Source organism: Oryzias melastigma, linkage group LG16 (genome assembly GCF_002922805.2).
Source record: "Oryzias melastigma strain HK-1 linkage group LG16, ASM292280v2, whole genome shotgun sequence".
Classification (NCBI taxonomy): Eukaryota; Metazoa; Chordata; class Actinopteri; order Beloniformes; family Adrianichthyidae; genus Oryzias; species Oryzias melastigma.
This window is the reverse complement of record NC_050527.1, coordinates 23,819,337-23,835,444: the sequence shown is the minus strand read 5'-3', so window position 1 is coordinate 23,835,444 and position 16,108 is coordinate 23,819,337. Positions and strand designations below refer to the sequence as shown.

At 38.5% G+C, this 16,108-nt stretch overlaps 1 protein-coding gene across 1 annotated transcript in view; it reads right to left on the bottom strand.

The window, feature by feature from the left end:
- The window catches only part of sema6e (sema domain, transmembrane domain (TM), and cytoplasmic domain, (semaphorin) 6E), a gene marked incomplete in the record, with an annotated part of 183,495 nt that overhangs the window by 4,203 nt on the left and 163,184 nt on the right, over positions 1-16,108 (bottom strand). The window contains 1 exon segment of the mRNA XM_036215699.1: positions 11,398-11,553. Coding sequence (XP_036071592.1) covers positions 11,398-11,553 — 156 coding nt within the window.

Sequence of the window (16,108 nt, the reverse complement as noted above, 5' to 3'; positions counted from 1 at the left end):
ATGTCATGCTGCATGAACTGTTTTTCTAAAATAAAGATGTTTTTGTCAGAAATATTGAGGCTCTTGTGGAGTGAGCTTCACTTTCAGCTTTAAGCTGCTGTTCTCTGGAAGTTGTTTTCACTCAAAGCCTGTTACTGAATCTGCCATTAATTTCATTTTTGGAATTAAACCATAACCTTTTATGAGAATATTGAAAAGTAATATTATTAAAACATAATTATGTCTCAGATGTCAGATTTTTTTAGCAAATGTTTCCAGTTTAAAAACATTTTGACTTGATATTCTTAATTCAAAGGTGTGTCTGTACAAGGTTTGAATGTAAATACATTAATTTTACTCAAGTATCTTTGTTTTATTTAAATAACTCATTTAATTGCTGATGGGTATTTCTCCTAAATTCATTTAGAGAAGCTGTTGATTACATAGAATTAAACATGTGACAAAAACGAAGCCATAAACGTGTTTTTAACATTAAAGGACCATCAGAAGTGATGCTGCAGTGACTTCATTAACACATCCGTTTTCTATTTTAGATGACTCCTCAGATCTCATCGACGGCTGATCAGTTCTGCTGGGGATCTGACTCATCCTTATTCAACGTGCAGCTTTCATAAGAAGTGATAAAATCAGCTCTGATCTAGGAGTGCGGTCCGGCTCCTGTTGACCCCTGCAGCTTCCTACCTGTGAGTCACCCCCCGCCCGACACTCTGACGCCCACCTCCCTGGCTGTCCCTACTGGCCCGCTGAGCTGTTCCTTCTGATGCAGATACATGTCAAGTGGCACATGGGTAAACAAACCCTGAACGACTTGTCACAACATGTTTTCAGGAGCAGACTGGATGACTCAATCACGGGTCATGTGGGACATATGGTGTCACCGGTCAGTGAGTTTAATACTCGGCGTTACGTAAACAGCTCGGTGGGGCATGTATGATCGCACTGCAAAAACAGGCCCCTTAGAAATGAGTCAAAAATTCTCATTTAAAGTCTTATTTAAAAAAAAAAAATGTAGTCAGTGAGACATGTTGGTCCAGGATTGAGTCTTGAACCTTACGTTTTGGTCTGTATCCAGATTGCCTTTAATCTCAACATTTCTGTTTTGTACCAAAAAAAAAAACCCAAGTGACTAAAGATCTCTTCAATCGTTTGGCCAGAAATTATGTGGGGAAAATGCTGTGTCTCATCGTTGCGCCACCACTCTGTTTACATCCCATGATGCCCTGCTACGGTTTGGTCAAGTCGTTCCACTCTGATCACAGAGCCTATTCAGACTGAGAAAACTCAGTCCGAGTGAAAATGAACCGGAACCACTTAAGCCTTATTTCCACTGAAGGAGTAGTACGGGAGGGACCAATTCATTCTGGTGAGCGTTTCCACTCAGTTAAGCCTCACTTCAACTGAGCTTTTTTTTTCACAGTGCATGCATGGTGTAGACCGCTAGCGAGTTATTGCGCTATTGTAGTGCGATGACTAGTAAAGCAATAATAATGGAGGTCATCCAGCAGCTCGACTTTTTCTTGCTTTGCTTTTGGTACATGGTGTAAAACCGGAATTTAATGTTGTTTGAAAAATATTGTGGGTGACTGAGAAGAATCCCGCCGTAAAGAGGAAAATGGAATTGCTAGCTTAGCGCTATACTGGTGCTTTCTGGTGGAAACTCCACCCCGATCCTACTTTTCTATTTTTCTATTGACCTACAACAGTCGAGGGGCTTTAAGAGGTACGGGTCGGAACTGTTTAAAGGGTCCATTTAACAATAGAAATGCTCAAAATACCGGATCGAAAAGGACCGTATGGGATCGGATCGCTGAGGGGAACTGAGGCTTTAGACAGATGGGAGGTTTCTGATCCCGGACCAGGGTCTGTTTGAGTGTATTCAGACGAAAAATGAAACTCTGTTTCACTTGATTTGAACTAAATGTGTCCTGTATTAATACACCTTTATAATATTTTGCTATTGAGAAACTTTCTTGATAAAATAATTACTTTTGCAAGACAGAGAATAAGAAAAATGTCTTTTTACTTCATTCAGATACAGTTTTTGCTGAGTAGAAGCCACTTTTCGTTTGATGAATCTACTTTCATTAAGATGTTTAGTGACATTAAATATTCTAAAATTTAAAGTTTTCATTAACCAACATTTAATGAAATGTTAATCAAATGCATTAAACTAGCTGGACAAAAGTGGGAAGATTAAGAAAAAAACAGATGATGAAAAGGAGGAAAAAAGTGATAAAGTACATCCTCGTTTGAAGGAAGCAAAAGAAACGAAAGAGAACTGAAAAGTGTTCACTAAAACTTCAAAAATAGATCCTAGTTTGAACAAACCGGCACGTTTTACACATAGATGCCTTTGCCAAGCCTTTTAATTACTGCTGAATAGAAGGGATGCTTTTATCCTGTTCAGGTGATAAAGTGAAACTGAAGTTACTGGTTTTCACAAGAACTTAAAAATGGCTGCAGTTTTTGGAGGATCTTAAAAATGAACATTTAGGGACCATACGCTTTTGGGTTTTTCCTGCTACACCAATTAGTGCTAATCTCAACAGTTTCAAGTTTAACACTTGTTCTATCTTAAGAATAAAAAAAAAAATCTCATTAAAACTCTACAAAAGCTGATTTTTTAAGTTTTGCCAAAAACATTCAAGTTTGAATGAGAGTCAGACTTTTCTCTCTTTTTTCTGCCTCGAGTGAAGACATCCTAAAAAAGTGCTAATTAATAGTTTCTGTAACTTAATTGCAAGAAAACAAAGAGACGTTAGCCCCGCCCAAATAGAAATACTCGTGTTGCCCTTAATTCAAAGTAAGACTTGAATTAAAGATTTATTTCTCCCACTGTAACCCTTTGGAAAAAAGAGAAAAGTCAAACAGTTTTAACCTCAGAGGACGACCTGAGGGTGAAGAATGGATAAATCATTTTCTTTATCAGACCTGAAAAGCAGAGCAGCTCTTCCTGCTGCTGGAAGCTTTAGTCGTTTAATGATTTCAGTGAGTGAAGCCTGGGCGCGACAGATAGAACACTGCACGCGTGCACGTACGCTCACAGTGCACGGGCTGCAATCCGCCTGTTGATTGACTGAATTCAATCATGTACACTTGTTATTAGGAATTTGCATAATATTCCAGCTCGATGCTCAGCCAATTGGATATGGGTGAAATATGCACATGAGTGAAGGTGTTACGCTGTGAGGAAACGGATCCAATCCGGCTGAAATGTAGTTGTAAGGAGCTGCATTTCATCCCAGGTGTGCTGATGCATTCTGAGCTTCTGTTTTGTTGAAGCTTTTTTCTGAAAGCTGCTAAATGAGGCATTTGGAGGCATCTGGAAATCCCAAACACTTTCAGATACTTCAGGTTTTTGGATTTTTGTAAAAACTATTATTTCAAGAAGCAGCATTCAGTTCTCAGAACCTCCGAAAATGTTTTAGCTCAAGCCTCATGCAGACAGTTTAAGGTTTGTGCAGCTTTTAAGACATCAATCTCCAACATTTCTGCTTCCCCTGCCATAAACACAATGTGGTTTTTATTATAACAAGAAATTATTCTTTAAATGTTTAGGATAGATTAACAACACTGGGAAAAAAAACGTTTTAAAACAAGGTAAAAACTAAAGAATATAAGCAGTTTCTCCTCTTGTTATAGGTAAAAAATATGCCAGTTCTAAGACGTTTTGATGTCCTGCCCTTTTAAGACTAAATATATCTTGAAATTAGCAACAAACACACTTAGATATATTGCTCTAATTGCACAATATGTATTTAAATATGTGTAATTTGCTTAAAAAGGAGTTTTATATCTTTAAAGTAGGTATTTTTATGCACTTTCCCCCCACAAACCTATCACTATTACATCATTTTTAAGGTAAATGTATCTTAAAATGTGTAATTTCAGTCTAAAGTAAAGATAACAATGGTTTAGAACAGAGATGGGCAAACATTCTTACTCGTGGGCCAAAAGAAAATTCTAAAATTTGACAGAAGAGACGGACCAGGAGCAGATTTGTTGTGAGTTTTGGTAATTCACCTCATAAAAGAAAGAATTAACATGGGATCTGGACACAAACTTCTTCTAAAGAAATCTTAATCTTGATTGAAAATGACTTTAAAATAGAATATTTTGGAGTTTTTAATTTAATTTTTGTACATTTTTTCCCAATAGGTTTATATCTCTTAGGGAAAAACTCTAACTCAGGTAAATGGCCCCAGGGCGGTAGTTTGCCCACTACCGGTCTAGAAATAAGGATAGTTGGACTGCTTACAAGGGGTTGTATACAAAGCATAAAAGTGTATAAATATTCCTGCTTTAAAGATATAGAACTCCTTTGGAGCTTAATTTAAGACATAATATTTCTAATTACCAGACCAGTCTATCTAATTATGAGTGTTTACAGCTAATTTCAAGCAATAATTCAGTCATAAATGGGCAAAAAATACATTTTATTTAAAAAAAACAATCTTACAGAGAAAATTCTACTAGCTTTATTGCTTTCTTTTCAAATATCAAAATGAAAAAAATGTTGTCATATTTTTTTCTTTATTGAATTTAACTTCACTGGTGCAGAATTTTCAGAGGATGACATCTCAAAACAAAAGCTTGACTTCTACATCGCTCTCATGAGGTGATGCTTGCTATGAGCTTGCAAGCACACATGCACACAGTCCTTTATTCTTCTGACATGCAGGAAAAAAAGAAAAATGTTGAGGCTGGTGAGGCTGAGCACTTCCAATGCATCGTTTACTGCAGTTCCATCTGAAGAGCAAAAGGTGTCACTGGAAGAACAACCTTAAAGAGACAGTCCACACCAAAGCAGGTTTTTTTACAGCTCAGTGCTGATCATCAAAATGAAATACTGTACTTATTTAAAACAAAGTTTGTTTGAAGATCTGACTGGAAAAACACTTAGCGTGGCTCTCTGAGCTTTGGGGTGAACTGCTGCTTTAAGAGATGGAGAACCTGCAGGTCACTGCAGCACCAGATTCAACCGCCGGCAGTAAATTCAGTCAGGCGGATCATAAAAAAGCTGAGTAGAGTCGGTGAAACTGAGTTCAACAAAGGAGGCAGGTACACTTAAAGGGTTAGTCCAACCAAAAACAGAAAACTGAAAACAGGCAGATAAAAAAATAAAAGGTTGGTGAGGATAAAAAGGGTAAGGGGTGCATCTGGATCTGATCACTGTGGGCCCCGCGGACTGCAGCTTTAATTTCAATGAGTGACGTGGAACTAAACCTGTTAAAACCAATAGTTACAGGAGACACAATGGTCGACCTTAATTGGGTTAGGTTTACGGCTTGTTGCTCGGTGCATTTGTAAAGTTCTGCATGACGTTTAAATAAAGCTTTTACAGCAGAATGATGACTCAGCAACACGACTGAATTGTGCTGACTCATACAAAAACATCCAGTAACCCAGACGGGCGGGCTCTGGGGCTTAATTTGGAAGAGATCTTTAGGCTGAAACACATTTTTTTTTAATTCAGTGGTGAAGAATATTCACATCATGCAAAACTTGTAGATATGTGAAATGTGTTTTTGGTTGGCAAATGGGATACATTTACATATGAAGGTGTAAAATTGTTAGAACAAGTAGTATTTTATTATATATTTGTAGTCAAATTAATTAAAAGTTAATTGATTATTTTGTTTGTAAAGGATCTTCTGGTTTAATCAGATCAGAGTTGATGATTAAACATCCAAACTTGGTGAACATCCATCCAGTATCCTTACTTCTGAATTATTTTGAACATGAAAAATGATCATTTGGTGATTTTTACTGAGATTATTTCTAAAATTCCTTTAATCACAGCAATCCGATGTCATTTTAAAATATGTTTAATGCTACAGTAACAAATACAACTGCCACCCCGTGATGGGAGGTATCAACATAAGCTTTAAGATTTCATTTTTTTATTTTTTTTGAAAATTGTTGCCGTGGTCAAAAACATAGACGCTGCAGTCAGGTGGCAGTCAGGGGGCCATCAGGGGCAGTCTGGTAGCAGTCAGGGGGTAGTCAGGGGGCAGTCAGACTGCAGACAGACTGCAGTCCGGAGGCAGTCAGGTGGCAGTCAGGTGGCAGTCAGGCGACAGTCAGGCGACAGTCAGGCGACAGTCAGGCGACAGTCAGGCGACAGTCAGACTGCAGTCAGGTGGCCATCAGGGGGCAGTCAGGTAGACAATTGTAACTTTTTCTTAAAACCTCCATGGCACACGTAGCGTGTAAAAATGCGACTGCCACCTCCTGATTTCAAAATCCGCAGAATTTGCAGAAAAAGTTACGTTTCGGTCACCGCGGCCAGCATTTTGAGAAATGTGACCGTAGTTTAAAACATTATTATAATTTGCTTTATGTTTTATAGTTGATGCAGCCAGAAATCATGATTTAATAATATCATTTGATGCACAGTTTACATTTTTAAAATCAGTTTGCTCTTTAAAGAAACACTTTACTTTTATCTAACCATTTCATTTATGTTTGGTTTGACAATAAAAACATTTTCAACTTCAATTTGTATAAATGCCGGGTACTTTTAAGATGTTTTTAATAAACATTTAATTTGAAACCGAGTTAAGATATTCAGACACATTCAGAAAAATGAAAGTGGTATTAAGAACAAATACAAGCGGTGACAGACTCCTAACGAAGGATTCTATCTGTTGTTGATTCCTAAGCCTCACACATCAGCCCGTTTCCTCCCGACGAGAGCTGAAACTTCAGTCAGGATCACATATTGCACGGCTGGTTGGAAGGGAAACAGAGCTAAGTGACTGATGATACAGGCCGTGTCTGTTGCCATGGTCATTAAAAGTATAAATAACTCTTTAGAAAAGTGGCTGGCATCAGCGTCCCCCAGGACACCCAGCTTCATGATGAAGGTTCAGGCTGAGTTCATTCTCTTGTACACTTTTAATGAGTCTGAAAACACTCGCTTGACTTGATTCTATCATCATCTGGCTTGAAGGCTAAATTAGCTGCTAATCCGACTTTTTTTTGGTTGTTTTTTAAACTCATCCCACACTGGCTCATCTAAAGTAAAGGTCAAATGATGATAGAGGGCAGGAGAGGAGGAGAAAACAAACCGTGGAGCGTTCTAACGTACAGATGTCTGCGTGTTCACTCGGATCGGGAGGTGGGTGTATTCCCCAGCCGGAAATGGTTCTGCGGGTTCCTTTCTAAATAGCAGCGGGTCAACAGGTTTCTGCCCCTGCATTTTAGCTCTCACAGCCATTTACATAATGTATTACAGCTACCCACATCTGAGCGAATAATTCAGCTCATGCTCCTCTGACAACCAGGAGGGCGCCTCATGAAACATGACGGCCACATGATTTATTTGTTAACGGAACATCAGTTTTAGAAAAAAATCCTCCAATTTAAGATTCTCTACAGATTTGGATGATCCTTTGGAAACTATCAGAACTTTCTCTAGCTCAGATTTCTCCTTGAGGCCAGTTAAACATCAAAAAATACTTTGATTTTTATTAAGTTATGACCCCTACTTCCTATTATTTTCTCTTATTGGAACTAAAAAAGCACAATTTCATAACCAAGGCCATTTAAAGAGTGAAAATAGAGAAAAGCAGAGACAAAATAAGCAGTTAAATCACAAGCCTGTATAATCCAATCTGCTCCAATTGAAGATAAGTGGGCAGAGAACAGAGACCGCCTCAAAAGATGGGTTTGAGAGCAGTTCCTGGTTCTGGACCAGGGTCTGCTTGGGTGTATTCAGACTGAAACTTTGTCCTGGATTATTGGGAGAAACAAACTCTGGTTGACTTTAGGCAGACCAAATGTGTCCAGTCTGAATACACCCTTAAAGTGAATGGAATGAGTGTTTTCACATGAGATTGTGTCTTGGATGTTTCAGTTTGCTTATATATGTAGCAATCTGTGAATCTGAAATGGAACGTACATTTAGAGAGCGAACAGGAATATAATAAATAGTGGGTGTAGTACTGGTTGTTGTAGTAATAAAATGGACTATCTTTTACTCCCTTTTAGATATTTGTTGCATTTTTTTCTATTATTATTTGCCCTGTACGCCCATAATAAAATGTTAAGATTAAAGTTTTGAACTCTGCAGCACAGAGAACTTCATTCATAGAAAGGAGAAATAAAGCCTCTGATTTGTAAAAGTTAAACAGGTGTTAGATTTACAGGTGTATGTAGCACATCTACACAAACCATACTCATTGTTAACCAAAGAAGAAGAAGCCTGAAGACAGTTTACTTTATCACATCCTCATTTGGATCCAGCCTTTGTCTGCAGTATTGTGCAGGTATTTCTTTCTCTTCAGGGCCAGTTGTTCTATTTTTGGCTGCTATCTGTTCTCTGCTGGCCCACCTTGTGGCAGCGGTGAGATATGTGACGTTGCTGCAGAGCCTCTGCAGCAGGTAGAGCCACAGAGGCAGATATCAGGTGAGAAATGGAAAGGACGTAACAGAGATTGGAGCTCCTCTTTGAACAGTGATGCTGCCACTTCCACACCAGCTCCTTCCCCACCTTATCAACCCCGCCGAGCGCTTCTCCTGATCGAATCAGCAGCATCGCAGACTCCGGCTGAAATGGATTACATTGCTGTTTCTATTATATGGCACAGTCTCCCCCTCTTTCCTCTGGTTGTCTCACTCTGTGGCACAGAGCCCTGCTGGTTATTTATTTGTTATAGGCTTTTCTCATTTAAGTCAGAGTAGCCCATCATTGCAGCCACAGAGTCTGTCGATGTGAATGGGAGCTTCTTTTACTAGCCGGGGATTTATGGACTTGTGACACGGTCTGTGTGCAGGAGCAGCACAAAACTCTGACATGCTGCTTTGCCCTTCTTCAATTCAGCCCAGAGATGGAGCAGCTTTTCCTCCTTTTACAGGAAAACGCTTAAGGTTTTATTGAAGTAAATACAGAAAAAGAGTTTTTTCTTCTTTAAGCTGTCTGATAGTTTTAAGATTCTTTACAAACATTGGATGTAAATTCAAAAATCAAGACAGAAACACAAACTCAGGATGAACAGTTCACAGATATTAGAAAAAAGGTGTTTGCTCTAGTTTATATGAAAATATTGTTTAATAAAAATCAGGAAATTTTGTTTCATAGGACACACAATAAGCAGTTGATTTGGAAAAAAAAATCTCAACTTGATCTGGTCAGAACTGGATTATGAAAACTATTAGATGAAATAACTCGGTAAGAGTGGGATTACATAGTGTAAGTTTGTTGCTTCTCGCTCCTTTTCCAGCAATAAATCAAGTTCTACTTGACTTTAGTTCGTGATCACTAGATTTTATAAATACACATTTATTTATTTATTTAATTAATGCGTCTTCTTATTTCTGTAATGAGTCTGATAAATAGGTGTAATTTTTTTGTTATTGTCTACAATTAATGCTTGAAACCAGTCAAATCAAGATCTATTTGATGAGGAAAGTTGCTAATGTTGCGATTACACCTCATTGCAAACATATCATTACGCGATTTTTATAAAGAATTATTTGTATAAACTATCTCTTAATTCCAGATTTAAATGCAGCGGCTGAAAACGCGTGGACTAAACCCGGTGTGTTTGTTTGTAAATCAGGGACTTCTTCACCTAATCCCTCTAAATATCATCAATACATTTTTGGTGCCTAAACATAAACATTTGGATGAACCCGTAACCTGTTTAGGCAGAACTTTTTCGATCTTCTTTTAAAGATTGTGTTGGTAAACTATAAATAACTGATCAGAAGTTAAGAACAGATTAAGATACATTATGAAAAAAAAGTCTCATTAAGTTTCAAGCTATTAATTAAACTCTTTTTGACAAACTTCCTATTTAATTGTTTTAATGTGTCATGTACTGCATGTATAAGAGCTAAATAGTCTACTTTTGATGAAGAGTAATTGTTATTGAATTATTTACATCTGCAGGTATGAATATGTATAAATTATTTCCAATAAATTCACTTTTCCACAGTATAGATTCTATTTATTGCCTGCTTTAGTTTTATTTTTTGATTGCATGAATTAAAACATTTGCAAATCTGAATGTTTTAGAAATATCCTGTGCATGTTTTGAATTCTGACACTATATTTCCAAATAATTTTACTGACTTAACTTTCATAGTTTAACTACAGTTTTATTGCATAATCTTTTAATTTTATTCTGAAGGAGTGAGATGAGGGAATGTTTTCCCTTGGCCTTTGCTTGTTCTTGAAAGATATTTTGATGAGTTCTCCAGGATAAATAAATATTTGCATGTGATTCTAAAATTTAATAAATCCTTGAACTTGTAGCCTCCTAAATGTATTCCCAGACAGGAAAAAAATACTCACTTATGTTTTATTTTTAGGTAGATGCTAAAAATGTGGGTAATTTTGGAGCCAAAGTGGTTTGATACATATTTGCATCAATAAAGGTCAAGAGGTTAAAGTGGAGTTGTGTTCCTTCACTTTCTAAATCGAGCATCGTTTGTGTAATCAGAAAAGTGCAAAAATAATAGAAAAGAATGCCTTTGGGATCACCAAAAACTGAAAGCGTTGAAGTCCTAAACTTGTTTTCTCTTTCTTTGCCTTCCCTCATGTGGGAACCTTGGCGAGAGCTGAACACTCTGGAATGATGAGTGTTTTCTGCTGCTGGACTCTGATACTCAGCACTTCAGAGCCAAAGAACTTATCCAAGGAAAGCTGAGGTTTGACACGACTCCACGATCGATTCAATATTCAAAAAACAAAGTGAGGACATCACTTAAGCCTAAAGGCCAGTGCTGAAAAATAGTGATGATTTATTGGGCCAAAAATGGGGATTTATATGGAAACTAATATTTTTACAACCTATTTATTTAACAGTTTAGAAAACCCTTCCTGGGTGTTTCAGAAGTGGTGCTGAAGCTGCAAAGGACACACGTTCCTACTGTGAGGTTTACATTTAAGCTCAAGTGACAGAGATAATAGAAATAATGCAAACATTATGTAACTGTGAGACTAATGAAGTATATGAGTGATAAAAGTTAATTAGCTATTCTTTCCTCCATTCACTAAGATTGAGAGTTGAGTGTTAGCGAGCTAATGAAAGTATTAGTTCACTCTGGAAGCACATTCTCTGATTAGCATGCAAGCCACCATGTGTGCGCCTGAATGCTCAGCCTCCAGCAGCAGCTGATTTTGGCGTCCGCCGCTGAGACCTCATCAGTGATCGCATGGTGGAAAATTTCTCTCAAAGCCCACATTCAGGAAAGCAGATTACGCCGTGCTATTGTTATGTAAACGCAAGCCGGATGATTGATCGGTTACACGAGAACGCATGCCGAAATTAGGAAACCGTTCCAGAGTGAAATTAGGAGTTATTTTTGGTTAGTTTACAGAGAGGCGATCGGGGCCCAGCAGTGCATTCCCAGAGTTCAACAGGGACAGGTGTCCCGCCCCCTTACCCTCCATCTCCACACTGATTGGCTCTGAGTCAGGTGACCCTTGTTCCCCCACGGGGGGAGGGCGATCAGGACCTGTACCTCTTTCAGAGTCACCTGCCTCCTTTGGGAACGCGGCCGCATGATGGGTTGTGGTGGCGGTTGTGGGTGTGGTCTTTCCTGTGGTTGTAGCGAAGGGGGAGGAGGAAGGGGGGAGGGTAACAGAGTGAGTGATTAGAAATAGAGACGAGTCCCGCATAAAGAGAAAGAAAACCTTCACCTGTTGACATTTAGACCCTGCAGTGAGAAAAAGAACCTGATGAACACCCAGAAGAAAGTAAGAGAATCAAACACCAGGAAAAAAATAAAAAGAAAAGAAAATAGTAAAAATATAAAGTATTTTATATTGCATTATTAACTAATAAAAAGTGTGAGCCTTTTGATTTAAAAACCTGATACTCCATGATAATATGTGAAAATGAATGAAAATTAACAATAAATAAATGATTTGAAAAAATACAATAAAAAAAAACGACAAAAGTCTCTAAGATTTAGGACAGGAAAAAAATAAATAAATAAAAAAGACAAAATAAAATGTGCATTTGGGTAGAATTTTTTTATTTAACTGCAGACAGACTAGTGGAAATCAGGTGTAAGGTACTATTATAGCATCACCTGTACGAGATAAATGCCCTGAGATGTTTTGGGGTGAACTGGACTGCACAGTAAAGGCAAAAAGCCCAACAATTGCTAAACACCTCTAGAAACTCCTTCAAGATTGTTGGAAAACCATTTCAGGTGACGACCTATTGACGACCTCATTCAAGAGAATGCCAAGAGCGTGCAAAGGAATAATCAGAGCACTAGAATATCAAACAGGATTTCAGTTAGGCCTGCACAATACATCGCAAATTTATCCTCATCGCAATTTCACGTATCAAAAAAGTTGACTTAAATTACAATAAAGGGTTAGCTTAAATGTTTACACAAGCAAAAACAAACTTTCTTAAAAAATAAACAGGGCCCTTTTCACATTTGACCAATCGCATGGGCGTCTTTTATGTTAGATACTCGTCTCCTGTGTAGACGTGGGTCATTTGGAGTATAATTTAAGTTCTGTTGAATATATTTAAACGGAATTGATGCAGAGAAATGGAAATGATATACAGTAATCCCCCCTTATTCACGGGGGTTAGGGGCCGGAGGCATCTGCGAATATGCTGAATCCGCAAATACAGAGAACACCCCACCCCCTCGGCCAAAGGATGCCTTTTGTCCATACTCATCAAAAACACTTCTGACTATGCTTTGTAAAACATTTATTAAAGAGCACTGGAGTATTGCTCAACGTAGAGTTTTTTTTTTTTTAATTCAAAACTAAAGACTGTATAGTCGCTGCAGCGACAGCGTACTTTAAGACACAGATGGTGACTATCACTCTGTCTTTCTGTGCCTTAAAACCAGGAGTGTGCGTTTCTTTTTTCATCAAATAATAAACATCTGCTCCTGGTGGTAATTATGTTCTGCGATTGTCTTCTTCAAAATATCAGGATATTTTTGGGCCGATTCAGAGTCAGCAGATGCCATTTCTCCATGCAGGGGATGGAAAGAGGAGGGGGCGCTCCTTTCATACAAGCGTCTTAAGTTGTAAGAATTTTTGTGATGAACCAGGAGAGTCATGCGACCGAAAAAAAAAATCTGTGAATACGTGAAATTGCGAATAAAGAAATGCAAATAAGCAGGGGAACATTGCATTTAAAATGTGTTCATTCATAGTTGTGAGGCTTCAGTGGGAACCAACATTGTAAAAGGTTATGAATATTAAAAAAAAACGCATTGAGTGAGAAGGTGTGTCCAAACTTTTGGCCTATAATGTACTTCACGATACACGATACAATGATAATACATTTAGTTTTTAACAATGTCCCTTAAGGTGGCTTCATAAGCAACACCTGGGCCCCCCTTTGAAATGCTGGCGCTCCTCTCCACGTTCGGACAACCCAAAAAGCCGCTGTAGTCGTACAAGTCAACCCCCCTTAAGGGTGATGTAACCCAGAATATTCTATAGCTAAAACTTTGACCTTCAGTCATATTTTTCAGCACCTGTTCTGGTAAGTTTTCTCCAACCAGACATGGAGACTAGATGACGGTTCGGTTTGCTTTCCCCAGCTACATGAGCCAAAACAACCCGCCGACCATTAGCCTCCACTGGGCTCGTCTCATTAAACATATTCATCTTGATGACACATTCCTCCTCATAATTGCATTTTAAACTGTGTTGTCCTTAAACTACAGTGGGCATCATGCTGCTCCTGGCTCGGACTCATGTGCTAATAAGCCAGCCATAATGTTAGCATTGTGCGGCGCTCTCATGCAGGCTGCAGGAAAAAGGCTTGTTTTCTCGCACACTTTGAGCCAGAAGACAGTGTTCACCCTGAATGAGGCTTCCTGTCTGCTCACCATCTGTGCCGGGCAAATTAAAAACTGCACACGATCGGGCGCTTGGCCTTCGCCAGCTCTACAGCTTCAACTATGCTCCGTTGAATTACCAAAATGATGTTTTATAACTCCGAGTGCAGGTTGGTGCTATTTGTGCTCCTTCTATTTTGACTATAAGAGAGCGGCAGGCAGTCATCTCACGCCGCTTCCTCTGCTCGCTGAGACTGTGTGGGTGACGGGGAAAGTGGAAAAAAAGAAAGGGCTCCCATCCAGCGTGTTTTTGAGCAGGAAACACAGCCCCCTGTGACAACAGCTTTGTTCGACATATGGGGTGTTTTATTGTCTAGGAAAGCTGATAATTGGTGTTTAGAGGAGAGACTTAAAAGGTTTTCTGTGGGAATCAACAAGAAAAAAAATGAAAGCACACAAAATAAAGGACTGACTGCATGTTGAGAAGTACAAACAGAGCTGTGAAGCATCAGGGAGTTGAGCACCCCGTAAGGATTAAGCCTTAGGGTTGCTCATCAAGACTCACTACCGACTGAGCAGCAATTCCTCCAGCATGCAGGCTCTACAGGCGACTGAAGGACTGAGACAGGAGCCTTCAGCAAACACAGTGACCTTCAGAGGATAAGGAACCATGTCAATGTTTCGTCTGAGCCTTCGAGCTACTTCCAATCGGCTCTTGTGTCCCAATGTGTCCAGAGACAAAAGGATCCAGCTCGGATCAAGTCGGTAAAACTTGGGTGCTATTGCTGTACAGATAAAGGTTAATCCTTTAACAGTGTCAACACCTAAATACCATTTTGTCTTTGCACCGATATGCAACACATAACTCACATAGTGTTGCACGATGGCATAAAGCCACTTTACTCTGCTATAGCTGATTTATGTTGATTACAAAAACACTTCCTACTGCAATGTGTTACGTACCAGAGCAAAGCTGCCTTTCTCAGCTTCAGAATTTGCTGGAATAAACGGTTGAGGAGTTACGGCAGTCGACAGAATGTAAACAGTGGAGCTCTGCTAAAGCTCTGGTGTTTCAGGGTTAACCTTTACAATGAAAGAAACTCGTTTTAATTCTTCTTTAATCCAAATTCTTCCCCTACCCCTAAAATTGTTGGGGCATTTGAAGTAATAAGAGTGTCCGACATTGTTTTTTGAAGGGCTAACCTTTGTGGCGGAGGGAAACTGAGACCTCCTCCGCGAGGGTAAACCACTTTGTGTTGTGTACTCTGAAGCACAGAAGTTTACATTTAAATGTGAGTAATGACTTAAAGTTTTAAAACCAATGTTGTTGTGTATTTTCAGCGATTATTGATGATTTCATTGAGTGGGAGTGATGTCCGAATTTGAAGACTCTGTTTTTCCTAACTGACTGTTTGAAGGGTTAAATGTTGGGGTAGGGAGAAACCGTAGGGGTGAAATTCAGATTCGGCCATAGATGTTGCTATTTCAGACAAAATTCTGCATCTCTTTTGATTTTGATCAACACGTTTATCACTAGTTTAGATTTATGGTTTGACACAGTTTAATTCAATGGTAAAAAGTTCATTTTAATTGATTTAAAAGTAAAATAAGTGAAAAAAAAGTTATTTTTTTGTTGCTTAGAAGACAAAAAAGAACCAATGAAAATTAATTTTGTTGAATTAGTTGCACTTTAGAATTTGTTTAAAAAATACTTTTAAATCTAACCCTTTTAAATGACAACCTAACAAATTCTCCTTTGGGACAAAGCCAGCAAGACAGTTTCTGATCCCAGCAGCCGAGGAGGTAATGGTTTGTGACAGGAGGATGATCTTTTTCAGATAAAGGGCATTCTGCGGTTCGGTCAGTGGAGCTCCAGGTTCTTCAATAATGTCATCTCAAACACATCTGTTGAACAGCAGCTGGGATTTTTTTCCCTCCAAATTAGAAAAAGAACAGATCTCTCCAAAGAACTCTTTCTAGATTACTTAAAAAACCTAAACCAGAGCAGCAGGTTCTGTTTGATTTTATGAATTTATTGTCTTGATGGTGTACATCAGGGGTCCCCAAACTTTTTTTGGAGAGGGCCACATAACCGTTTTCTACTCTGATGTGGGGTTGGGGTCAGTGTGTACACTAATGAAAAATGTATAACAATCACAGCCTAAACATTTATGGTTTTCAAGAAAGCCACACATAGCCAAATTTTAATGAATTAATTTCTGTGATCTTCACAGAAAAAAATAAAACAAAAAAATTTCAAAAATTAAATCAATAAATAGACAGACTGCAGAAGGGTGGACTAAAAAGTCACGTTTTATGTGGGTCT